Source organism: Mustela lutreola, chromosome 16 (assembly GCF_030435805.1).
Source record: "Mustela lutreola isolate mMusLut2 chromosome 16, mMusLut2.pri, whole genome shotgun sequence".
Classification (NCBI taxonomy): Eukaryota; Metazoa; Chordata; class Mammalia; order Carnivora; family Mustelidae; genus Mustela; species Mustela lutreola.
This window is the reverse complement of record NC_081305.1, coordinates 16,514,800-16,542,168: the sequence shown is the minus strand read 5'-3', so window position 1 is coordinate 16,542,168 and position 27,369 is coordinate 16,514,800. Positions and strand designations below refer to the sequence as shown.

Genomic DNA, 27,369 nt, shown 5'->3' with positions numbered 1-27,369 from the left:
ATTCGTTTCAGGTTGCTAGATGCTCCAATAAGATATGTGGGGCAAACCTGAGCGAACAGAGTATTTTCTGCCCAGTGCTAGATCTTAGCAAAAAGCACAGCATGTTAATGTGTGCAAAATTTTTAATGGACAAATAAAGTGAGCAAGAGGCAGTGGTCAGAGTCTTCCACTGATAATCCTTGTTCTACTTTCCCCCTTACTGATCCACTCTGCTAAAGCTATCCAAAAACCCACTTAAAGAATATATTGTTCAAACCCTCCATCTTTCCTCTTTTATTTATGACTTCTTCGGCACTCAAAGCAGGGAAAAGGTTCAATTGAACACCTGCTGACTTCATGGCTGGCATTGAGCTAAAAGATTTACTTGCTTCCTGTGTGTTCTCACAACAGCCCTGGGAGGGGCTTAGAGATAAGAAAATGGACATTCAGAGATTCCAGTGGCCAGCTCCTTGTCCCCAAAGCGCAGCTGGTGCAGCTGGGGCCCCGAGTGGGTCTCATACTCTTACCTATCAGGACAGTGTTTATGTCAGTCTGTGAGTGCTGAGAATGCCTAAATGTTTTGATTTCAGCCATAATTTTTTTTTTTTTATTAAAGATTTTATTTATTTATTTGACAGAGAGAAATCACAAGTAGACGGAGAGGCAGGCAGAGAAAGAGGGAAGCAGGCTCCCTGCTGAGCAGAGAGCCCGATGCGGGACTCGATCCCAGGACCCCGAGATCATGACCTGAGCCGAAGGCAGCGGCTTAACCCACTGAGCCACCCAGGCGCCCCTCAGCCATAATCTTAAAAAACAAAACAGCATTAGCACCTTCTAACCAGGTATTGCTTCAGAATTCATTGCATTGACTCCCAAGTGGTAATCCCTTAAGTGTCATAAGCTAATAAACAAAGAACAGACTTCATAATTGTATTCAGTTCTAGCAAAGGCCACGGGACATCACAGTACTCTGCAGGCACAGTGGCTCTGCAGCAGTCTTACTTAAGTGAAGGCAGCAGAGACTGGGATCACTTCCCAACAATCAAGCATCCCTACCCACATCCTATCATTGCGACAGCCCCAACGCTACCCATGTCATAAGCAGTGACTTAGACTCCCCAAAACAGTCATCAGTTCAGAGTACATATTATAGTTCTATAGAAGCTGTGGGCATAGTTTTATGTTTGTACACATTTTAGGAATACTATAATAAACATACCCCTGAAGTTATGTTAAAAAATGTTAATGAACTTACGCATTTCTCAGTTTGAGAAATACTGATACTGATATTCTGCTTCCTTAAAGTGTATCACAGTGTCGCTCTTCTACCTAGGGCGTGTAGTCAGATAATGTTAGAGTGGAAGAGCTAAAAGCTCCTGGATCCTAACCCCCTGCAGACGAAGACCACAACTAGCTGCAGCCAGATGAAGAGGGATCTGGGTCTCACCTTTTCACTGTAGCTTCATTTCTCACCTTTTCACTGTAGCTTCATTCAAAGTAATAGTACCAGATCCCAAAACATGTAAATAGATAATAAAGCTGTACAAAGTTTCTAACTTGTACCTACAGGAGGAATTTTAAAACTGTAGCATTTCTTTACACCTTGCCTTTCACTCAGAAGTGAGAAAGGCGGAATTTTTTGCCAAAAATACATTATATAAGGGTATGGACAAATTAAGACAACACTCCCACATTTCTGTTCAACATGGCTTTCAAGGATTAAAACATTCAATATAGTCCGACATCGGCTTCTTAACATAGTCAACGTGGTTCAGCAAAGCTTGTTCAACAGTTTGCTCCCTCCAATTGCGCATACACGCTGTGCTAGAATAAACAGCTCCTTAACATTTGAGAGAAGCAAGACTTTAATGAAGAATGCTACAAGTTATGGACAATAATTAGTTCTCATATTTTAAAAAAAGATTACAGAAAACACTTTACTGATTTTTTTGTGTGCCAAAAAGACAGTCTTTAAGGATGTCCGAGAGAGACAGCAAGCACAACACAGTACAAAAGGAGAAGGGAATGTTGAGTTTTAGAGCAAGACACTAAACACAAGCACAGTTAGGGAATCAGGCGGAAGCAACCATTTCACAAAGAATGGAATTAAGCATTTATATTCAATCAGATTTTTTAAGCCTTAAAAGTCCAGCATAAGGAAGGGATTTGGGCAGAGGGGATGGAGGAGAGGGCTAAGCTTATCTACAATCACCGTTTTACAAAAAAAACACACTGGTTCAACCACAGGAGAGGTGGAGGTTAAACCTGCCTACGTAGCCCAGCAAATATCAAGAGCAAATGCCAAGGCTGTCAGGTCTAGATGTTGATGTTACAACTGGCTTAAGAGTTTTTACAAGAGACTCTGATTCCACTACCAAGACTGGCCTCTCATCAGCCTGGGTTCATGACAGATGAAGCTCCTCTGCATTGCATCAGAAGGCCAAAGCTTTACCTGGAACAAGTTCACTCCAGATAATGCTCCCATTGCTGGTTTTAACAGGTCAGAGTCATAATAAGTGGCTTCTAACAGACTCCACCATTTCCTAGGAGAAGGTTCTACTGATTACCAAGGATTTAAATTCAAGCAAACCACTAAAGAAGGGAAATACTAATGATATTCTGGCACTGTACAAGCTATGTGCCTGTCATCCCTGCCAAGGACATGGGGTGGACTTGGCTTTGTTTCTTAGCTCCATGATCTCCAACAGCGATGAAGTAGAATAGGGACCTCCTCCACGTCGGAGGAGGATGCCCAAAATTCTCATCCCAGCCCAGCTTCTGAAAGAAACAACAGACTATCAGGGGCTATTATTAGGAACCATGCTCCTGTGAATTAATGTGGAAATGAAAGCCTGTTTCAGTTCATGCCAAGTCTTTTCATGGTCCGCCAGCGATCCTTAATCATCACAGCTGTTCGGTTGACAAATGGGTAATTTTTGGAAATGGCAGCCCAGTTTCCTTCCCCATATTTCTGCACTCCAGCCTTGACCCACTCGCTTTCTTCTACAGTCCACTTCTGCAAAAGAAGACCAAAATATTGATCACAGCCCATCTCTCCACTTACTCACATTTTCAAACAATGAAGAGGTAAACTCAAGAATCCTAGGACAATAATCTGAACCCAAAAGGAGGGTTTATATTTTTAAAACATGATAGAGATAAGTTAATCCTGTGGATTTAGACATTTCATAATTTCATTGTCCTGCCATTTGATCCTAATCACTTCTGCATCAAAACTTCAAATGTTTGTTGCTCATTGTCAGCAAAATGTGTCAGGTTTCTGTCCTAGATTTTTCTTCCAGAAAATAATTATTACTGTAACTTAGTTTGGATCATCTAAAAATTCCAAAAGATCTTTTTGCAGATGCATGGGTAGCCTATGCTAGGAGATGTGCTTATTTTACCTCTGTTCTACCACATTATCAGAAAAGGCGAGAAAATAATTTTAAATTACCTGTTTTTTTGTTACACTGGTTGCACTCTCTTCATCTGGTGCTGCTGGAAAACATTAAAAAGTAGACTCATTTCAGAGTTCACCTTTCTCTGCACAAACCAGAAGAAAAAGACATCGAATGTTCCTAAAGGGAAAACCTGACTGAACTTTCCCAACATTGAGAGGAGGAGGATATCACTAAAGGGTAATTTGTTTTTGTCCTTTGTTTGCAAGATATCAATTATTTCAGCCAATGAAAATCTGAACAGAGCAAGTATTTTACATACAGACATTCAATAAATATTGGTTAGTGATGGATTTCAAGCTTTTTAGTAAAACCTACATGATTTTCTAAAATTACTGAGAGACTGTGATATTTAAAACCCTAATATATACACATCTACAGGTGATCCTTAAAGAATGCAGGATTTAGGGGAACCAACTCCCATATAGTCAAAAATCCATACTGACTCCCCAAAAACTTAATAGCCTACTGTTCACCAGAAACATTACCAATAACATAGTCAATTAACATAGTTTGCATGTTAAATGTATTAAACACTATATTCTCACAATAAAGTGAGCTAGAGAAAAGGTTAAAGGAAAATCATTAAAAAAATTGTAAGAATACAGTATTATACTGTATTTTTTTAAAAATGTGTATAAGTGGACCTGTGCATTTCAAACCTGTTAAGGGTTGACTGTGTTATATACGTGTGTGCGCGCGCGCACACGTGGGTATAATTTCTGCTTTGTAGCCCCTTGCTAACCACTGCTTTGAAATGGTACAATTCTACTGTTTTATGCCAGAATTTCCAAGTCCCTGATCATTTTATTTAAGTAAAATGTGATTCAGTTCTTTAAACAAAAGAACAGGAGAGTTACTGCTCCCCACTCAGAGACACCATAGGAGAGCAGCTCAAGCTCCACCCTCTCACCATATGGAAACATATGGGGCCTCAAAAAAATGCACCAAGATATTTTTTTTAAAGGCCAAAAGGCTACAGGAGGGTCTGCTAGTATAAAAGACATGCCACTGGAAGTGGAGAGCCATTAAAAAGCTGTAAGAAAAGGCAAAGTTGCATAAACATAACTTGCGGAGTGTCTGCCTCAGCAGATGTTACTATCCTAGCAGTGCTTCCTAAACAATGAAGGTGGTTCGGGAAAAGGGATACTTACAGGGGCAGGTTATATAGTTTTAAATTATGAAGTATTTCATACTATAGTAGAAGCAGATTTTAAAGTTGACAAATCTGGACTGCACTGGACGTGGATATTTTTAGAACTTTTATATCCTGTTGTTTTTAAAAATTGTATGCCACTTTTACTGATTTTGTTACTTCCCCCCCTTTCCTGTGTGATCTTGATCTTGCCAACTACATCTGTGCCAATGAAGGTACTTTTTAAGGACAAAACCTTTGGGACTGGCAGAAGTTTACTGTTGCTGTGTTACCAAAGTCTTTAGAATCTCCAAGATTATGTTTTAGCACTTAGATATTTCCATTAGAATGCAAAGTATGTGGTGGGAGAGATTCTACTGCAAATGCTGTGAACTTTAGTATTAATCATGGAAAAGTAACGTTTCTTATTTCAGAAAAAAAATTATATATTGTAGCTGGTAAGAGATTTTTTTTTACTTAAATAAGAAATGCAGGGAATGACCACATCTACCTTTTTTAATTTAAAGACTTTATGAAGAACATCAGCTACAATTAAATATAGGATTTACTAAAACAAAACCAGGAATTCTCTTTAAATATAAAGTGCTGCTTTGACAGTCTCCATTGTTCAATGGGAAAGGACATAAAACTGACTCCTCATGAATCACAATAAGGAACTTAACTGGACTTTTTCTAGTTTGGAGACAAGCAGTTTCTAGAACATTAATGTGATCGTAACACACATCTATAATTCAGCTACTGTCAAGGACCAAGGAGAATGTCCTAGCTTACCCTGAACTTGAAACAGTTCATCCTCTTCCACCCATGTCTCTTTTTCTTCAACCCCATTAGAGCTGTTCCACTTGCCTTTGGGTACTCTGAGGGGAGATCAACAAGAGGACAAGATGTAAAACAGATCATTGGGATCATCCCATCTTCTGTCCTGGGCTCTCTCATGGCCGGTACTCGTCCCTCTTCTGCTGTAACCACAGCTGAGATTCCCTTACACACAACTCCCAGACAAATCCTGACCTGGCAAGGCATCTCCATGTCATAGGCCCGCAGGCTGCAGGATCATCCCTCAAACTGAGCAGTGAATACAGCACAGTCCCCCCACAAAATCTGCTCATTTTCCCATTTTCGTTTGGTTGGTTTTGACTCTAATTTTGAAGGTCTCAGCATTCTTCTATCCTAGAACAAGCAAACTGCTCCTGGTCCTTCAAAGACATGCCCAGTCCTATCTCTGGACTGCGCTTTTTTCCGTCTCCATTCCTCTTGTCCAGGCATGTGGTACCTTTCACCAGTATTACACTAGTCTCTTAACTGGTATCTCTGTCCCTAGCCTCATCCCCTTCCAAAACTACCTGAACGTCAGTCTAAAACTACCTCATCCCTTTCGTGTTCCATGATCACTTCTCACTGTCTCAGCAGTGAAGGCTGTGTGGGTTAGTAAAGATCATCCACTCTGGCTCCAGCCAGTTTCTGGCTACCAAAGCCTTCTCTCTCCAGCCCTGTCCACACAACCCCATGAGCACAAACAGCAGAGCCTCGCTTTCTTGCTCCTCTTTTCCTTCTATTAGCTCTGTACTCTCTTCTCTATGGTTCCCTCTGCTTAGGATTCCCTTCCCTGCCTAGTAAAATTCTACCCATTTTTTAAGGTCATCATTCCAATGAAGCCTGCCCTAAATCCAGGCCCCCAACACACACAAAAAGCCCCCACCCCTCTGCCCTTGTGGTTGTACTTCCACTTTATTGAGCAAACACTTCATAACACACACTCTAATCATAAGCACGTTGCAGGCAAGGGCTGTGTCTTCATCTGTCTACCCCAAACACCTAGCACAATAACACATAACCTGAATAGCAGCTAGGAAAACGTGCTAAATTAATAATGGGATTATCAGGGACACCTGGGTGGCTCAGTTGGTTAAGCAGCTGCCTTCGGCTCAGGTCATGATCCCAGCATCCTGGGATCGAGTCCCACATCGGGCTCCTTGCTCCACAGGGAGCCTGCTTCTCCCTCTGACTCTGCCTTCCACTCTGTCTGCCTGTGCTCGCTCTCACTCTCTCTCTCTGACAAATAAATAAATAAAATCTTAAAAAAAAATAATGGGATTATCAAAGAGCTGCAAATAAATTATACCACTAACAGAGTAGTAAGCAAGTAAGAATTGTTCCTTTGCACATGAAATGTTAAGTACTTGAGTATAACCAAAAAAGTTCCAAAACTAAGAAATAATCCCTAACCCAAATTATTGAATAAATGAAAGCTGTAGTCAGTCCTCTCTAATCAACTGTAACTGTGTTTACCTGATTAATAGTACAACTGTCCTGGAAACAGAACACAGCACAGATCTGACCTCAGAACCATAACATCTATTACAAAGCAACATGGGAAGTATTTGAGTTAAATTTTGAAGAATATAGATCAAATGACCTGGAAGGTTTGATCAAGAGTAGAGACAAACCTCAGTCTCCATTCCATGAACAGAAATTTATTTTTAAGGCTGGCTAGGTATTTTGCAAATGAGTAATGAAAGCAGTTCATTTAAGAAGTATAGACTTGAAAAAAAATTCTTGAGTTCCATTAATGAGACAAATGGTGAACCATCTACTTTCCATTATGTTTAAATTGGCTCATATCCCCCAAAATTTTATTTCTGAGAATAATTTGCTTGAGACAAGTGACAAAATTACATGAGGTTTTTCCTTTTTAGGATATTAAGTGTGTTAATTATTATTTATAAAAAAAAAGTCAGGATTCAGTTTTCTACCTGCTTATCCCCATGCCGCGATAAAACTGATTTTAACCTCTGGTTCTGGCATTTCCACCTGCGTATCTGCTCATTCCTCCTGCAGACAATCTACACAGATCACTTTGGTAAACTCCTGCTCTTCCTTTGAACTCAAGCCTTTACTTTGTGTACAAATGTTTGGTACTGCCTAACTTCTGTTGTAGAAGAGACTCAGATCTGGGTCTTCCTCTCACTGTGGCTCCAAGGTCCTGGGCAAGTTAGGTCACTTCCTGGTCCTTATGCTACTACTGGTAAAGTTAGAACTTGATGAGCAGTGAATGGGCTAGAGGAGTCTGATCTCAAGGGGTCGGCAAACTACACCCTGTGGCTGGTTTTTGTACAACCCTTGAGCTAAGAATGGTTTCACCTTTTCAAAGGGTTGTTTTAAAAAAAAATTAACAACAGAGATACAAGTGGTCCAGAAAGCCTAAAATGTTAATCCTTTGCTGGCCTTTTATAGAGGTTTTGGGTATGACCCTTTAAACTGCAAGAACCAAGAATTATCATTTGGTTAACAAATATCTAATCAGCACTTGTCCTTATCATCTGCCACAGGACATATAAAAATCTAGTAGTTGTGACCATGCCCTCCGGGGGATTTACCTTAATCCTGCCTTCAATTCCACCAGTGATCCTAACTACTCATCCTATAGAAGTCTCCAGCCACCGATTTTGTCTCCTTTGCCTCACTGCCTGTTCAAAAGCCATCAATGGTAGCTCATCAGGCCCTCAGACTGGCTGTATTAGAATGATCTGGGAGCACAGTTAGAAAAGCAGATTACAGATCCATCCCCTGCCCCTTCTAATTCAGTATTAAAGATTATGTATTTTATTAAACGTTCCACAGACTAGTGATACGAATCCCAGCTTCAGAACCTCCACCTGATAGAATACAATAGGAACTTAAGACCTGGCCCATCTCCCTTCATCCTCTCTGTGCACTATATTCTTCTGCCATACAGAGTCCATGACATTTCTTGGAGCATACTAGGCTTTCTCATGACTTTATACAAGGGGTTTCTGCTGCTTAGAACCCCCACCCCACCATATGCCTGATCACTTCCTACTCTTCAAGATCAGCTCAACATTTGCTCTTCTGCAAGGCTTGCTGTACCCACAACTTTGGTGAGCAGGCTCAACTCTTCTTCCTGGAGCTCCCCAGTAGCTCACACAATTCCTTTAAAGCCAGGCTGTTCCTGGCCAGATAATATCTTCAGATTTGTAGGTCTTAATGGCTCTGTTCCAATTACTCAACTCAGTGTAGCATCAAAAGCAGCCACAGACAATACATACGTGATGTTTGTGGCTGAGTTCCAAAAAAAACTTTATTTACAAAAACAGGTACCGGGTAGATTTAGCCCAGGGGCTATAGTTTGCCAACCTCTGCTTTAGAGTACCCATCATACTTCATGCCCTTGACATATGAGAGAGGTGGACAGGTCTAAAACTTCACGAATCCTCCCTTTTATAAAAGCACTGGAAGCATGTACTCTTTCTAGTTTCCTCATCTGTTCATGGGAATAATATCTATACTTTATAGGACTGCTGCAAGGAATAAAGAAGATCATTTATCACATGAGAATAAAATGTGTTGGGCTCCATTTGCTTGCCTGGTCAACAATTCACTCACTTCCAGATGCAGGTGGTGGTACATATAGCGCAGATTTGTGCCTGAGCATTAATCATTTAGATGCCACAGCCTCTCTGGGCACCTAGCAGGTGCATGTCAGAGCACAGGTCCCCCCACAACAACAACAGAGCAGTGGTAGAGATGGCAATGGCCTTGGGAGACCAGCAAGGTGATCACTTACAGCAGGGTGACCAGGGGAGATTTATGGAGGAGGCAGAATTTTAAGAGGCAGCTTCGTGTATGCGATGTATAGGCCATGGACTTTTGAGCCAAGATCTCATTTCAGGCTCCTCATTGGGCTCCATATTGGGTATGTAGCCTATCTTAAAAAAAAATCCCAAAGCCCAATTTTGCCACTTTTCATGTTTGTGACTTCAGGCAAGCTAGTAACTTTTCTAAACTTCCTAAAATGGGGCGAATATATCACTCACGGAATAAGGGTTCTAGAGATTCAGTAAAACAATATGTGAAAAGTGCCAGGCTCATGGAAAGTACTCTAGTCAATATCAGCATCTCTTCTCTTTGAAGGATGGATGGGATTGTCACAAGCAATGATGAAGAAATGACAGTCCAACTGTGGGGAATGAGAGGAAGCAAGAAGAGTAGAGTAGCAAAAACAGTGTGTTCTAGAGAACAAGCAAACCAGTTTGCTTGGAGGAAGGATCCACAAAAGAACACAAAAGGTAGCAAAAATTGAAAGCTAGGCCTGGGGGTCATGATAGGGAGCAAAATAAAAGCATTCTAACCATTGCCCCATAGAACCTAGCAGAATGTGAGAGATTAGTAGATGTTTACTCAAATTGCCAAGTCTTAATTGCTCTTAGAAGGTACAAAACTATAAATATTCATAAATCTTTTTTAAGGCTCAAAGTCTAAAGTAGCCCAATTCAAACAAATTTCTTTTAACAAAGACTGGTATTTAGTTGTCAAGGCACTGAGAAGTTTGCTAAAAATGAAAGCAGCGATGAGTGGGAAGCTCTGAAACCCTTCCATCCTCACTCACATCTAGAGCAATGCCTGGAAGCCCATGGGTGGGGCTTCAGAACTGCCAGAGATGGCTATGTTGTCGCTCCCCACTCCCAAGTCACATTCTAGCAGTTTGAGCAAGCCTTGGTGGTGAATAACTTAGCTGAAAGTTATTTCATTCATGGAAGCAATACCAGGCCCAACCAGGACCACCAACCATCCCCAAAACTGCTACAAAGAAGGTCTTCATACTTGGGATTCTTCTCCCCAGAAAGGGGTTGGTTGAGAACGGCGGGCTTGGATGGTGATGCTGGGACGACCTCTTGGGAGGAGTCCAGACCTGTGCTTGGTTCAGTACTCTGGCTGTCCTCCTCCAAAACCAATCTGCTTATTGTCATGCGCTTATTCTTGGGCTGCAGTTCGGAACCACCCTCACTCTCAGTAGGGGCTGGACTTTCATTTTCATCTTTTCTTGGTCTCTTGTTTTTGAGGGCTGGTGATGGCAGGGACACCTGATTAGGAAGTACCAGATCTTTCTGGTCCAGTTTTGAGAAGGCTGCTTCAGAATCTTGTGCACTGGACAGAGTCTTGAAAGCTGCTTTCAAGGTCATAATTCCAATGGTGGTTGGAGTAGTCCGTAACTGCCTATATATAAAGCAAATATACAAGGATCAGTCTCACCATTATAGATGCTCATCCAGATAGCCGCAACTTTTCCAAAGCGTGAAGCCTCAAATGAGACAGAGGACTCTTCGAGTGGAGGACTCTTCATTTAAAAAAAATAAAAGAGGGGCAGCTGGGTGGCTCAGTCAGTTGAGTGTTTTACTTCACCCTGGGTCATGATCTCAGGGTACTGGAATTGAGCCCTGCATTGGACTACCTGCTCAATGGGGAGTCTGCATGTCCCTCTCCCTCTGCCCTTCCCCCTGCTTGTGCATGCTCTTGCTCTCTCTCAAATACATAAATAAAATCTTTTTAAAAATTAAAAAAAAAAAGGTAAGAAACTGCTCATAACAACTTTATAAAGCTTCCATTTATAAGCATAAGTAGAGGCTTTAAATATATAAGTTGAACTCCAGAGTTTAAACTCCAAGTAAAAGAAACTTAAAGGACTAGAGCCAATGACACTCCCCCTCCAAGAGACCTTTTTAGCCGGTGCACTAACCCCTTTTGTCTGCATGAACTAAAGTAATGCTTTCCACTATGTAAGAACTCTCTGTATAGTGCCAGTTACAAGTCTGCCTGGACAACCAACCGACAATCTAGCAATCTCACCTTCCGGTCCCGTCCAACCCTCCTGTGGGAGAAGGAAAAGACGGTCTCCATTCTGCCCCCTTTCTCCTACAGTACACTTATAAATGGGACTTTTGAGAATTCTCTGAGTTAGTGTGCCATGCAGTCTTAGAACAAAGAGAAACTGCCTTTTCATAATAAAAGTAAGTTCATCTATCATTTGGAATAACCAATATACTTTAAATAAAAACTGTTAGGAGAGGGTAAACTGTCAGCCTACAAGCCAAACCCAGTTGGCAGATACATCTTTTTTTTTTTTTTTTTTTTAAAGATTTTATTTATTTATTTATTTGACAGAGAGAGATCACAAGTAGACAGAGAGGCAGGCAGAGAGAGAGAGAGAGAGGGAAGCAGGCTCCCTGCTGAGCAGAGAGCCCGATGTGGGACTCGATCCCAAGACCCTGAGATCATGACCTGAGCCGAAGGCAGCGGCTTAACCCACTGAGCCACCCAGGTGCCCCGGCAGATACATCTTATTGCCTCACCTATGTAAGTTTTGTTTTTTTAAGTTGGATTAATTGCCAACTCAGAAATCTGCCAATTCAGAAACTAGGAAAGCTAAAAAAACAAAAAACCCTAGATGTCTCACATAAAAATCTGAACTACAGTTTGGGCATCCTTGGACATTCCCACATAGCAACTATCACATGAAGCTTAAAAGCATGCGCTCTTTGGTTCACACTCCATGTTCTGAACTGCATTATCTTACACCCATTCCTATGCATTTCCTACTGGGCCCCCTGCTTTAAAAACTTGTTTGGGTGGGTGCCTGGGGTGGCTCAGTGGGTTAAGCCGCTGCCTTCGGCTCAGGTCATGATCTCGGGGTCCTGGGATCAAGTCCCATGTCAGGCTCTCTGCTCAGCAGGGAGCCTGCTTCTCTCTCTCTCTCTGCCTGCCTCTCTGTCTACTTGTGATCTCTCTGTCAAATAAATAAATAAATAAATCTTAAAAAACAAAACAAAACAAAAACAAAAACTTGTTTGGGAATCTGATTCACAAGTCTGAACACTGCCTTAAGAGATCAGGTATCCACAAGTAGATGTGGGCAAGATGTGGGCAAGGCAAGGATAGGAGAACAGAGAAGGAAAGAACCTTTAAGGAATAGCCAGTCGGGAACTTTTGTTAGGGATATGACATCCAGTCTTCAATATTCTTTTTTTCCCGGGGTGTGCTCTGTAACTCCCACAGTGCCTTGTACAAGTAACCTAGTACCAAGAGGAACTAATGGATTCTGCTCTAAGGAGACTGCTGCCAACAGACTACCCTTGTGTTTCACTCAAGATCACAAAAAGCCATCCCTCTCACCTTGCAGGTTCTCTAAGTGGCTTTTGCACAGGCTCTGGTGCTGGCTGTTTATCTTCCTTCACTGTACTGGAGGCAGCAGTCTCAGATTTCAAAGCCTTCTTGGCCATCTGGGAAAAGAAGGATGTCATCAGGAAGAGGAAGCCACAGAATTTCATTAATTCTCGTCTTTCGCCACGAACATACACTCTCAACAGGCAGACACGTTCATTTAGAAATCCAAACGGCATAAATTAGAGGCGGACACACAAAGGGAGAGAACTCACAAGAACTATTTCAAATGTCTTGCCTTTTTCTTCCTCAAAAAATGGCTCAGAGTTTTCTATACTAAACAAGAATTCAATCTGAGTGGTGCTAACCATCTTGACACTAAGAATTCTTTAACCTTTTGGACAACAAATAAGTACGTAATTTTACTTTGTACTTCCTTTTTTGTTCTTTCAATCTCATCCCTAATCTAGTTTCTCAATGCCAAATACACCTTTGGGGTCATGCACAAAAGTCAGACTTTTTTTCAAACTTAAGATAACTGGTGTTTATATTAGTGTCTTTTAGTATGTGTCTAAAATTTTTTGTAACTCTATATCCACAAATATGTTTTGCCTAATAACTCTGAAAATCCCAGTACTACATAAAACCCTGAGTGGACCAATCTTGCTCTGACTCTAACTGCTTATCTGTCTGCCTTTGACTAAAAATTTTATGTTTCTCATCAGTCCAGTATCATTGTTTCAGATACGTATGCCTGTAACAATGATGTCTTTAAAACTGAGAGGTCTCTCCCCTCACAGAAACAGTGGCAGGTTATTTTCCAGTTATCTGGAACACAAAAGAGAGGATGGTCGGCCAGGCTCAAGTATCCTGATACTTGCACCCTGAATATCCCAAACTCTCTACTTTGCAGACGGTCTGACAACTGCCAAATAACTGCTCCTATCAGTGACACTATCCCAATATGGGCCTGGTAGATCTACTGTCATGTACTAAGATACTTTCTTTTTTCTGTCTTTGATCTTATTTTTAAGTAATCTCTACACCCAGTGTTGGGGCTCAAACGCACAACCCCAAGATCCAGAGCTGCACGCTCTATCGACTCAGCCAGCCAGCCAGCCACCCCAAGCTAAGATAGTCTTAACTCTCTAAATGTTGGTGATTATAAAAAAAAAAAGAAGGCAACAACAAACCTTCTCATTCAGTTTCCCAGTATCACAGCCCACCCTCTAGGACAGCCTGGGTTCTAATTCTTTTGCATACTGTCCTGAGCCTCACTGCTACCACTCTTTCTGCTTATCACTTTGATGCAATTAAAGAATGTCTTCATTTAGTTTCTTTTGCCTTATCATCCTCTGGTCACACCTTTTTTTCTCTAGTTATTCCCTCTTCCTGTTAACAACCCCATCACACCATGTCTACAAAACTACTCTTCCTCCCAAACTCAAATTTCATCTCCTTTGCAGACCACCAGTAATTTTAAGTGTGTCCCCACTTTAGCCACACAGATTAATCAAATGTAGGAGGTATAAATGGGAGGTGAGAAAAACCAGGTATGTTCCATTTTTGCCTGCTTCTGTGTATTTTAGGCATTTAATTAAGAAAGACAGTGCATATAATTCAGTCTTTTATACACATTTACTCTTTTCACTTATAAAAAGAGCTGTCCTTTTCTAATTGCCTGCACATCCTCAAGGCCACATCATGGTTATGGGAAAAGGCAGCCAAGGCCCACCGTAAGGAGGTAGGGCTCTGCATCATCCAGGTGACTCTCCAGGAAGCGCAGCATCTTCTGCTGGAAGGTCTCATAGGAAAAGTTCTGGATAACAGGGTGGGCCAAATTCTTCTCACGGATAATGTTCAGGAGATCATTTCTCAGCTTCTACACAAAGGACCGATATTTGTCACATAAGAACTCCAGTAAAAATTCAGTGATGCTGAGTTGAGACAACACTATTAGAACTTTCACAATGCTGTCAATGGCAATCACTAGTACATATATAGGAAGGGGAGCCTATCACAATGAACAGGTCAATAAATTATGGATCAGCCATAGTAACAGAAGTTACTATGTAGCTATAAGAAAAAAAAAGAAGAACTTGGAATCTGAAGTACCTTTATACATTCATATAAAGATTTTTAAACTTAAGGAAAAAAAGGATGAAGCAACTCCTTAAGTGGTAATACAGAACAATCTTTAAGGTATGTTAAGTGCAAAAAGCAATTTATGAAATGTTCGTAAATTCTATATACACCTGTGAGGGTATGCTCACAGGTGCATATAGAAAGACCAGGAAGAATGGATATATATATAATATACATATATTATATATATATATCTGTAAACACAGATGCACATTTGTTGGCTTGCACATGCGTAGAATATCTCTGAAAGGATAAAAGAATAAACTGGTTGCCTACGAAGAAAGGAATGAGGTGGCTGACTTAAGAGATGAGCTCAACTCTTTTGTTGTACCTTTTGAATTTTATTATATACAGGTATTACCTTTTCAAGAACTCAAATTTAGATTTATAAAGAAAAAAAAAAGCAGGGCACCAACAGAGCTTTTGACACCAGAAAATAGAGGAATTAAGTCCTCACCAAGGCAGTCTGCAGGATCAGCATTTACGTAAATAAGAGTTAGAAGTGTTACAGAACTTGATAGCTTCATACTGGTGCTGATCACTTAAAAGTTCTGTCACAAACATGGCAGAAATGGGCAAGAAAATAATTTAGGTAAATTTATATAATAAAAAACAAATTTTTGAAAAACCAATCTCACTGTAAGCTATCCCGGATATAAAAGACAAGATTAAAGGTGCCAAATATTTAGATAACATTCCTAACAAAGAACCCTTTCCCTGTTTCCCCACAAAAAAACAATGATATGGATTTAAGTCATGGGAGCAAAAATATATCAAATTTACCTGAGTTGTGGGGTCCTTGGACATATGTTTTTTCAAAATTTTTGAAGCCTTTTCAAATTCTTTGTTTTTGATACAAATAATGACAGCCTACAAAAGGGGAAAAAAACCTTTTTTTTTTAACTGTTGTAATAATGACAGGTGTAATCAGAATATCAGATACTAAAATAAACTACTAATAAGTAAAAAATGAGTCTTATATATCCAAGAACTTCTTCACATTCTGTCAAATTCCTTTATTTAAAAACTAACAGTCACTGCTCAGGCATTATGAACAACTGTAAGCACTCTTCTTTCACTGTGTAGGGTAGTAGATTTTCAACATTATACCGGATTTTCAAAAAATAGCTGGTAAAGCAAAATCTGATCCTCTGGATTACAGACCATTTACCCAGTTTGAATAGGGCCTCCTAAGGAAAGGCAAAATGGGCAGGAGTCATTCCAGGTCCCCAGAACAATTGGATCTGTTCTTTTTGGATGCAAAAGCTTTGATATAATGATGGGGACAGAGAGGGGAGGCTACACTGTGAGGGGGGGAAAAAGCCATTTGCTGACTACAGAGTTCTGCTAGTTCCATTCAGGAAAGACCTGAGGCCATTTCTGTAGGACAACCAACACAGCCTCTCACTATCCTAAACCCCAGCTGGCAACTCCAGTTCAAGTGTGCAGGGAATTACTGAAATGAACAAACCCAGCACATCGACAGGTAACACACAAGGAGGGCAGAATTCCAGGTAGGATGCAAAAGTCTCATGAGCCACAAAGATAAAGAGTCCTTTAGTAAAAACCCCAAGAAAATATATGTAGAGGAAAAATGACACTGATCGAAATTTTAAGTGATATTTTTAAAATGTGTCATTTTTTTCAAAAAATTAGAAAAGCACTTGGAGTTACCTAACAGGATAAATACTGTCTCAAAGAGAGGTAAAAGAAACACCACACACACACAACAGGGAAGGAAAACTGGTCCATAGATATTTTCAATCTTCATTTCAGGGAAGAACTAAAAGAGATACGGACCAAAAGATGTAGGACTAGCAAAAGGAATTAATCTCTGGTATTAATCTCTGGTGATTCTGTCCTCCACATGCAAAGGAAACTGGTGTCAAATGCTCTTAAATAGCAGGCATGACCATAAATTCTTGCTGCCCAGGGTAGGTACAGAGTAGGTCTTTATATTTTATACTCAGATGACCATTCACTTTTACATCATTTTCAGATACTTACTTTCTTGAAGAATTCAAAGGTTCTACTTTATATAAAATAATTTAGATCCTATTATATGTTTAAATTTTATTTAACATGCATACAGTAAAATGGACTATTGGCTGGAGGGGGTAGTATCCTGTGTTTTAATACATGTATTGACTCCTGTAATACCACAATGAGGATGCAAAAACCTGCCTTTGTGCAACCCTTCTGTAGTCACCCCTTTCCCGTCCCCAGCCCTTGGCAACCAGTGATCTTTTCAGTTTTATCTCTTCAAGAATGTCGTATAAATGGAATCCTATGCATGTAGTGCTTATTTTTTAGAAGATATTACCCTGAGACACTTCTTTCCTTCTGTTAGTGCTACTAAGATCCATCTATGTGATGCTTTATCTGTAGTTCGTTCTTTCTTATGGCTGAGCAGTATTCCATTATTTGAATGTATAGTAATGCCTCCCATTCCTCTTTCCTATACATACCTATGTTAACGTTTATCAATTAGGCACAATAGGAGATTAACAATAAACAAGAAAAAATGTAACAATATACTGTAATAAAAGTTATATGAATGTGCTCTGTCTCTCAAAATATCTTACTGTACTGTACTTATCCTTGTGATCTGAGATGGTGGGATGCCTATGTGATGAGGTGACATGACATGAATAACATAGATATTAAGACTTAGCCCTAGGCTACTACTGACCTTCTGCCTTCTGACCATATGTCAGAAGAAGAATTGTCTGATTTTCAACCACAGTTGACTGTGAGTAACTGAAACCATGGAGTGAAACTATGGATGGGGTGGGAGCACTACTGTGCTACTTTTATCCATTGACCACTGAAGGGTATTTGGGTTGTCTGCAATTTTTTATGAGTAGGAATAGACGTTAAATCGTTCATGTATAGGTTTTGAGGTGAACTTAATATTCCTCTAAGGTAAATATCCACAAGTGGAATTGCTGGGTCATATGGAAGGGCAGAGGGAAAGGGAGAAGGCTCCCCAGTGAGAAGGGAGTCCAATGTAGAACTCAATCCCAGGACCTTGGGATCATGACCTAAGCTGAAGGCCAAATCATGTTGAACATCTTGTCGTGTTTATATGCCATTTGTATATTCTCTTTGGTGAGGCTTTTGCCCATTTTTTAAAATAGTTTTGAGAGTTCTTTATGGATTTTGGACATAAGTCCTTTGTCAGATATGTGATTTGCATATATTTTCTCCTAGTTTACAGCCTGTCTTTATTCACTTAACAGTTTTTCTGAATAAAAGTTTTAAATTTTGATTAAGTCCAATTTACCATTATTTTCTCTTATCAAAATTTCCTCTAAACAGATCATGCTTTTATTGTCATAACTAAGGAACTTTTTGCCTAAGTCCAGGACATAAAGTTTTTCTTTCATCTTATTCAATAATCTTTACAGCTTTACATTTCATATTTAGATTATGATCCATTCTGAATTAATTTTTGGGAGGTCAAGATTCAGTTTTTGCATATGGACACCCAACTACTTCAATACCATTTGTTGAAGACTACCCTTTTTCTATTGAACACCTTTTCCTTGCATTGCTTTCACATTTTTGTCAAAAATCAATGTCCTATTTGTGTAGGCTTATTTCTGGACTTTGTCTTCTATTCCATTAATCTTTATTTATGGTTATGAGTATCTTTAGGATGATTCTTAAAATTGGATTAGTGAATTCTTCAACTTTGTCCTTTTACAGAATTGTTTGGGTTATTTTTCCTTTGCTTTACCATTTGTATTTTAGAATCAGTCTGTGTCCATAGAAAATCCTGTTGAGATTGTGATTAGAATTATATTAAATCCACAGATGAGCGAGAGAGAACTGACCTCTTAACTTTATTATCTTCCAGTCCATGAACATGGCGTGCCTTTTCATTTATTAGGTCTTGATTTCTTTTTTTTTTTTTAAGATTTTATTTATTTATTTGACAGAGATCACAAGCAGGCAGAGGCAGGCAGAGAAAGGTGGGGAAGCAGGCTCCCTGCTGAGCAGAGAGCCGGACGCAGGGCTCAATCCCAGGACCCTGGGATCATGACCTGAGCCAAAGGCAGAGGCTTTAACCAACTGAGCCGCCCAAGTGCCCCAAGGTCTTGATTTCTTTCATCAGCATTTTGTTTTTGCACATACAGAAACTGTACATGTTTTGCTAGTTTTATACCTAAGTAATTCTTTTTCTTCTCTTTTGGAGCTATTGTAAGTGGCACTGTTTGGGTAATTTCATTTCAAGCCATTCACTGTTAATATATACTGGAAATATGAATAACTTCGTGTGTTGATTTTTGTATCCTTCAATTTGCTCAACTTATATATAGATTTTTTTAGTATATTTCATGGGATTATCCATATGGACAGTCATATCATCTGTAAATAGGGACATTTCTTCCCTTCCTCTCTAGTCTCTTGCCTTTTCTTTTTCTTGACTTACTGCACTGGCCAGGTCTTCCCATATGACATGAAATGGAATGGTAAGAATGGGTATCCTTGCCTTTGTATCTTAAGGACAAAGCATTCTATCCTCCACTGTCAAGTATGATGTTAGCTGTAGGTTTTCTGTAGATATCTTTTATCAGGTTCAGAACGTTCTCTTCTATTCATAATTTCCTGAGTATTTTTATCATGAACTAATGTTGAATTTTGTTAAATGCCTTTTCTACATCAACTGATACATTTCATTCTTTTTTAGATTAATAGAGTGAAGGACATTAAATTGATACTCGAATTTCAGACTAGCCTTGTATTCCTGGGGTTTAGTTTCCCTACTAAACTGCAAAAGCATCCAGGGTTAAGCAGCAGGATAGACAGTAAAAAGACAAAACAAAACAAAACAGTGGAATTTGCTCTATGTTCTGGGCCCAGGGGGTGGGGGGGGCATGTCACAGCTCTACTGCTAAAGAGAATGGGTTCTCTTCCTTTAGTTCTAGTGCCACCCCGCTGTCACTGTTGTCACTGGGCCACTGCTGCTACCAGGGCACTGGTACTGTCTGGGTGCCAAGGCAAGAGAGAAGGGAGAAAAGAAACCCTAGGATTTCTCTCACCCTCCCTGACTTTTAGGAGATCCCTTTGCACCTCCCCAGGCCAGAGGAAGCCTTTCTTGGAGTTCTTTCTGTTCCCACGGAGCATGCATTTCTAGGTTTCTCAGGAGACTCCAAATCCAGGCTGGATGGTACCAGAGAAGGAAAAAATGTTATACTAATCATCACCAGTTTGGTGGATCTTCAAATTCTGGTTTTCTTCCCCATCTGTTTACTACCATTTACATTTATGAATCCTCAGACAGCTGCTCCAAACATTCTGTCTAGGATTTATACTTGAATTAAGAAGGACAGAAGAGAGTATGCTTACTCTCGTCTTTTTCAGAGTTAGAACCAGGTCCTACTATATTTAATTTGTGAAATAAGAAAGGAAATGTGAACGCTTTCAAATTCTAAATTAGAAGTCTGTCTAATTGGGGCGCCTGGGTGGCTCAGTGGGTTAAGCCGCTGCCTTCGTCTCGGGTCATGATCTCAGGGTCCTGGGATCGAGTCCCGCATCGGGCTCTCTGCTCAGCGGGGAGCCTGTTTCCCTCTCTCTCTCTCTGCCTGCCTCTCCATCTACTTGTGATTTCTCTCTGTCAAATAAATAAATAAAATCTTTAAAAAAAAAAAAAAAAAAGAAGTCTGTCTAATTGGAGACAACGTTTGTACTATAAGCTTATCTTTTAAAACTAATTTCCTGGAAAGCTGTTGTTGTTTTGTTTTGTTTTATTTTTAGGGGTGAACTATTGTTTTTTTTCACTTGAGAGTTTTCAGAAAGAAGTATAATTTCTTCTCTTATGTAGCTGTTAAGGTTCTTAGGGTATAAGCAATAGCAATGGTCTCTGGCTAACTTAAACAAAAAGGAAATTCCAAGCGTAGATTTTCAGTAGAGGTGGGATAGGTCTGTTGAGGGGAAATAGCAGAAAGCACATAGAAAGAGAAAACCAAAATTCACAAAAGGGAAAAAAAGGCTAAAGAAGCAAACTCAGAAAACAAACAAACAACAACAACAAAAAAAAACAGGCTGTTATGGGAAGCAGGAATGCTCAAAAAGCTCTGACAAAGCCTTTTATTTCAAGAGTTAAGGTATTTAGAGACTGTTTTATGCACCCAGCCCCGCTAAAATGGGGTAAGACCCCAAAAGAAAAGATGCTGTTACCAAAGATGCAGGGGAGAATGTTCCACAGCAAAAAGCAACGAATAAATGCTTTTCCGATAATGTGCCATACATGTTACACTCTGCTGTTCTCCACGGGAACCTAACTAAGGAATCTCAGTTATGAAGCGAAAACCAATATAGCCTCAATATCATTAAAAGCTTACAGAATCAGTTCTCAAAGTTTTAGTCTCAGGATTCCTTTCTGCTTTTAAATGTTAATGAGGACCCGGAAGAGCTTTTGCTTATGTGCGTTATATCACCATATTAGAAATATAAAACTAAGAAAAACTTAAATAATAATATTTATTAAGTCATTTAAAAGTAACAAACGCGTTGCAGGTTACTGTAAAAAACATAACTTTATGAAGAATTACTATGCTTTCTACCACAAACAATGAGAAGGCTGGCCTTGTTTTACATTTTTGGCAATCTCCGTACTACCTAGCTTCACAGAAGAAAGCTGGATGCTCATATCTGCTTCTCCATTCATACTGATGTGTTGTTGTGGTTAAAGTATATAAAAGAAAAAAGTCCAGCCTCACACAAATATAAAGTTGTAAAAGGGAGGAGTATTTTAATAGACCTTTCAGAAAATTGTGGTTATTCTTCTTTGACTCTATACCAAATTTGGGCAAGTGAACTTTTCATCATCTGTTATATTAAAATCTTTTAATCTATCTTGCATTTTAAATGGATCTTTTACCTATGAATGATTTTGTAATATAATGCACTGGCCATTTGGCACATATTTTTTTACTAAGTTATACAGATCTTTCAAATGTTGACACATTCATTGAAAGTATTTTTTTTTTTTTTTTAAAGATTTTATTTGTTTATTTGACAGACAGAGATTACAAGTAGACAGAGAGGCAGGCAGAGAGAGAGAGAGGGAAGCAGGCTCCCTGCTGAGCAGAGAGCCCGATGCGGGACTCGATCCCAGGACCCTGAGGATCATGACCTGAGCCGAAGGCAGCGGCTTAACCCACTGAGCCACCCAGGCGCCCCTCATTGAAAGTATTTTTTAAAATCACAGCTCTTAATTAACCACCATCAATCTTATGAGAAAAGCTGTCAGGTACATCAATACAAGTTTTCCAAAATTTGAATTTTTACTTGAAAGCTTGAGTTTTATCCCTGGCAACAAATACTACCAACTGTTTTCTCTGAAATGACATGTTCCCATTGCTCTTTTGCAAGAAAATGACTGCTATATACCCACACCTCAATAACCAAAATTTGTCAGTTCTTCCAAGTAAGAAAGGTGTTCCATTAGAAGAGCACCTAGAGTAGCATGCAACTCAAGCAATCTCACGAGTGACTTCCTCAGGACAACCATCATGTTATGTGACAGAAATGCTTTAGGCAAACTTCCTGCTTTGTCACAAAATACTGAAAAGGTGTTTGCTCAAGGGCCTAGATTTAATAAAATCAATTTACTGCTTTATCAAAGACATTCTTAATGGAAACTGGCTTCTTTTATTTTTCAACTACAACTATGTGACAGTGAAGACTACAATAACTAGTAAGAAAAGTTACCACTTCCTGGGTCATGTTAAAGCACCAGGAATTTTACCTATCAGTGCTTTTGCACCATTAGTGCAAAGTCAGTGCACTGAAAGTCAACTCATTTGGCACTGTTACGAAAATAGTTTTGATTCCTGAAGGGGTTCTGAAGACCTACAGAAATCCCTACACCCAAGGCTCCTGGGTAGCTCAGCTGGTTAAGCAACTGCCTTTGGCTTAGGTCATGATCCTGGAGTCCCAGGACTGAGTCCCACATCAGGCTCTGTGCGCAGGGAGCCTGCTTCTCCCTCTAACATTCTCCCCTCTCATGCTCTCTCTTACTCCCTCTCTCTCAAATACACAAATAAAATCTTAAAAAGAAAGAAACAAAGAAATCCATACACCACATAACGAAAAGTTCTAATTTAACTAATTTGACACACTTTAACAAAAACTTAATAGAATTTTAAATGAACTTCCGAGACACTTTACAAAGCTTAAAATTCATCAAAAAGCCTCAACAGCCTGGGCATCCCATGGTATTTTCCTGAAGATGACCATAAACAGATCCTATGACTCTAAATGAAAAATTAAAAAAACAAAATAAATTGAGGCAAGTGATATGGTATCATTTAATAACTAAGAGTTCAAGGTAATTGTAGTGGCCAGCCTCTAAGATCGCCCCCAACGGTCACCGCCCTCTGCATAGTCCCCTTCCACACACTAATCCACAGCTGGTCCGGTCTGTGTGACCAACAGCGTATGGCAGAAGTAATGACACTTCTGAAATTAGGTTATAAAAGACTGCAACTTTTATCTTGGCTCTTGTTCTCCTGGATCACATATTCTAGAGGAAATAAGCTATCATGTTGTAAGGAGTCCTGTGGAGAGGCAAGAAGATGAAGACTCCAAACAACAGCCAGCAAGGAAAGTGAGTCCTGCTAACAACCATGTAAGTGAGCACAGGAACAAATCCTTCAGTCCCAGCTGAGTCTTGAGATGACTGCCACCCTAGCAGACAGCTTGACTACAATCTCATCAGAGACCTCAAGCCAGGAACACTCAGCTGAACCCAACCCTTGGAAAGTGAGAGACAATATTTACTGCTTTAAGCTGCTAGATTTGGGGGTAATTTGGTACGTAGCAAGAACAGTAATATGGCAAGTGTAACAAAAAATCTGGTACATGATGGAAAATGGAAAAGCAGAAGGGAGTCAACATAAGGGTACGGTTGACTATTTTGAAAAAATTTAGACTTTGCTAACAGATTTTTCATAAGGAAGCCTCCCAAACAAGACCTATAAACTTAAATAAGAAATAATAATAAATCAACAAATAAACAGATGAAAGCCCACAAGACTCTTCCAGAAGAGGGTACAGAGACAAATCTACAGCTCTTCTGTTCTGAAGGAACTGCACTTCTGAATCCACTACCTACTTAACAGGAATTACATGAATTACTTTGAAATGGGTACCATTTCTTCCCTGTGCAGTTTTTTTTCAAGATTTTATTTTTATGTAATCCCAACACCCAATGTGGGGCTCGAACTCACAACCCCGAGATCAAGAGCTGCATGCTCCACCAACTGAGCCAGTCAAGTGCCTCATGATACCATTTCTTCCCATTCAAAAGATCCTCAGCTCTTCTGAAAGTAGGCATGGATTTCTCCTCCTTTGCTATTATGTCTTTTCTGGCATTTTCCCTCCAATACAAACCTGACCTACCCATACTAAAAATCTATTCTTGGACTTACTCCTCTTTGGAATTTGGATTATCTGAGCATTCTTTCCAAGACTGAAAGTATCCTGCCCAAGGTCCTTAACTGAATAAATATCTGCACCTCACTAGTCCTTAACTGAATAAATATCTGCAACACACTAGTTGTTTGTTTGTTTTTTTTGTTTTTTTTTAGCAGGGTACCTAAGTATCCAGCACACTGCTAAGGGACAGAAAGTCTTCACTGCCAAGCAGTTTTATCTTCCCACCCCCATGTCAGATCTTTTTAGGGGGTGCTCTTTTCTTACCAATTTCCTTACTTTCTACTACCAAAGCAATGCTGAGCTGTTGTTCTTCAGTCCCCACCTCTACATCTGCTTCCACACCCCCAGACTTGGTTACTGAGGAAGAAAAAGCTTTTTCTGACTGGTTCCCATTGCCAGTCATGTTTTAAATAAAAATAAGTTCTACTACATGAGACTACCTGAGCCAATAACACACAGCCCCAAATTCCAAGACACTCCAGTAGCTTCTTCCTTGTCAAGAACACTGGCTATGTCACCCTTCTACAATTACTGTTTTGCTAACTGGCTGATTATCCTAGAATCTTTAATTCTGTTTGTTGAAAAGGAATGTTCCTCTTCAGAGTCAGTCCCACATTTCCTATGGCCTCAGCGATCCTCTTTGGTTTATAATAAACAAAGATGACCAAAACCTAGGCCAGTTGCTTCTAGCCCTTTACCAATGCTCCTGAATGGTGTAATAACCTCCAAGATGTCAGTCTTCAATGCCAACCCAATTCTTGTGAATTGTGGCCTCCTGCCAAGGCTACAAGGAACACAACCAAAATCACAAAAGCAGCATACCTGCCATTAAACAGTTTCCAAGCCTGGCCGAAGAGATGTAACATCTGTGTGTGTCTATGTTTGAGTGTGCTCACTGGCTTTCTCCATCCCCACACAGAAAAGATAAGCATTGTATCCTCAAAGACATCTTCTTTGTCAAAAGGAAAAAGGAAATAAAAATAGAGCCTTACAGCCTCCTTGACCAGTTTTCTACTGGATTCGACCACTGCCTCTGTCAGTGTAAATTCCGTTTTAATCATCTCCAGCACATTGATAGCTGATTCCAGTGGTGTGAGCTCGGCCTCCATATCAAAGGAACAGTCTAGGACAAAGAGCACAGTTTTTACTTTAAGCTATTTTATAAGCAGAAACATGTCCAAAAATACATGTTTATCAGAAAAGACATATGTAAATATAGAAAGATTTGCATATAATTTGCTAACATACTGGCTACAAGTTATAAAACATGTTAAGTGTTCAAATTCAAACCAATAAATTTGAAGTGACTATTTTTTAATAATTTCAAAAGCAGGTAGAAATTTATTTTTTAACACATGAATTTGCATCTCAAATTTCAGGACAGACACATCCTCCTCAGATACAAGGGACCAGAAACTGAAGACAGTTCTGCTAAACAGCTCTTAAGTTCAGTTAAAAGAAAAAAGTGCTTATACTCTGAAAACCATTCTATGGGGGGAAATCTGGCCTTAACATAACTCACTAGATCGCAGCAAGGTTGGGGCAAGCAAGAAACAGGTGGGAGGAAATAAAAAACAGAAAAGCAGCCAAGGGAATCGTAACTGGAGAAAACTAGACCCAGAGAACAGACTCCTCCTAGAAGGGAAAAGACCACTGTGATCGAAACATAGTAGTAGTGCACCTTAACCTCGAATCCTTCAGTTCCAGACATAAGTTGGAAAACAACAACGTAACCATAAATAAACCAAGAGAAGAACAAAAATTGCCATACCTAAATTTTCCCCTTCTTCGATGCGCGACAGACACTGCATAACCCGCAGCAGCCGGGACACGGTATGCTCCTTCCCCAAGGGCCTGACAAGCAAAGCTGGGAAAGAAGACATCGTTGGCTCGGCGATCCCCCCAGCGCCGACCCCCAGGCCCCACAGATCCCCTTCCCCAACCAGCCTCCATCCCCAGGTCCGGCCCTCACCCTGCATGATGTCCCGGATCTGCCTGAAGTCCCCGTACCGACTACCCCGAAAGGCCCGCAGCGCCTCGTGGAAGTAGAACTTGAGCACCCAGCGGTTGACCGCCTCCTCCAGCCGTGCCTCCCCCGCGCCCCGCTCCGTGGCGCCCCCCAGCCCCGGCTCCTGGCGCCCCCGCCGAGCCCGCCCGCTGCTGCGGGACGCCCGCCGGCCTGCCGCCCGCCCGCCGCCGTCGCTGCTCCCGCCTCCTCCCGCCATCGCGTCCGATCGCCGCGCGCCCTCCCCGCCTTCCCGGCCGGGCCGCTTCTTCGACTGTGACGCCTCCGGGTCACGTACGACGCCCGGGCCGGAAGCAGGGCTTGCCGTCCCGGCTCCCGCGGCCATGACACGGACGGTGTTCTTAGCCGCCCGCGGGCTTCTGGGAGGGAAAAGACCGTGCATTCCCTAACCCCGCCTCGGACCCCGTAGTTCCCGGTGTGCAGGCCGCAATGCTTCCTGGGACTTGAAGTCCAAGCCGTCCAGGCCGGTGAACCAAGCGGGTTTGCGGTCAAGTGTCAACTTCGCTCCGAAATTATGGAACACTTTGAGATTTGGGGATTACGTATAAGATATTGAAAAAAAAATACGTGCATCTTATTAAACACAAAATTGTAAAATGTAACACACAGTTTATAGAAAGTTTATTAAAAAGATATTTTTAAACAAATTATTTTATTTTTTAACAAGTAATTTAAAGCAAGGCCAGTGTAAACCCAATCGAGGTCAAGAAATACATTTCGACCGGCACCCCAAAAACCTCTAGACATATAAGACAGATAATTTAATTACAGAAGTAACACGTTAGGAAAAAAAAAATAAGTAAAAGGATGAACATTTAAGTCACCCATAATCCCACAGGAAAGAATACATTCACATGCAGTTTTATAGACTTCTAGTGTCTTTTGTACGTAGTGCGTGCGTGTGTGTGTGTGTGTGTGTATTTTCTATTAAAAACAGTGTTATACTGTATATATTTTATCTAATCATTTTTCATTTAACGTATAACAAACGTCTTTGCATGCCATTAAATATTTTTTCCACAGTATCTTTAACAGCTACATACCATTCTCATGTGTAGGTGAACCAAAGTTTTCTTCACTTAAGCCCCTAATATAAGATGTTCAGGTTATTTCAAAATTTTCTGATTTTAGACAGTCTCAATATTAGAAACATACTTTTAACAGTACCATTGCACAAATTTATAATTATTTCCTTAACA

At 40.3% G+C, this 27,369-nt stretch overlaps 2 protein-coding genes across 5 annotated transcripts in view; one reads left to right on the top strand and one right to left on the bottom strand.

Moving 5' to 3' along the window:
• Positions 1-27,369, top strand: part of NIP7 (nucleolar pre-rRNA processing protein NIP7) — a 59,468-nt gene that overhangs the window by 9,947 nt on the left and 22,152 nt on the right. The window lies entirely within an intron of this gene.
• Positions 1,827-26,542, bottom strand: TERF2 (telomeric repeat binding factor 2). 4 transcript variants are annotated; one of them, XM_059152847.1, is made up of 10 exons: positions 26,117-26,541; positions 25,916-26,011; positions 25,137-25,267; positions 15,478-15,564; positions 14,285-14,431; positions 12,562-12,668; positions 10,216-10,608; positions 5,365-5,450; positions 3,434-3,477; positions 1,827-2,995 (listed from the first exon to the last, which is right to left on the bottom strand). In XM_059152847.1, the coding sequence occupies exons 1-10, from the start codon at positions 26,493-26,495 to the stop codon at positions 2,837-2,839; spliced, it is 1,629 nt and encodes a 542-aa protein (XP_059008830.1). In that variant the 5' UTR covers positions 26,496-26,541; the 3' UTR covers positions 1,827-2,836. The 4 variants fall into 4 exon arrangements, with proteins under 4 accessions (XP_059008830.1, XP_059008831.1, XP_059008832.1 ...); XM_059152848.1 differs by having other exon boundaries at positions 3,434-3,474; XM_059152849.1 differs by lacking the exon at positions 15,478-15,564 and having other exon boundaries at positions 26,117-26,542.

Excerpts from the sequence above, each read along its gene's own strand:
- TERF2 (XM_059152847.1), bottom strand. The coding sequence starts at position 26,495 with ATGGCCGCGGGAGCCGGGACGGCAAGCCCTGCTTCCGGCCCGGGCGTC. Across the intron at positions 26,012-26,116 it reads GATCCGGGACATCATGCAGG|CTTTGCTTGTCAGGCCCTTG; the intron begins GTGAGGGCCGGA and ends CTTCTTTCCCAG. Across the intron at positions 14,432-15,477 it reads CCAAGGACCCCACAACTCAG|AAGCTGAGAAATGATCTCCT; the intron begins GTAAATTTGATA and ends TCCTTTGTGTAG.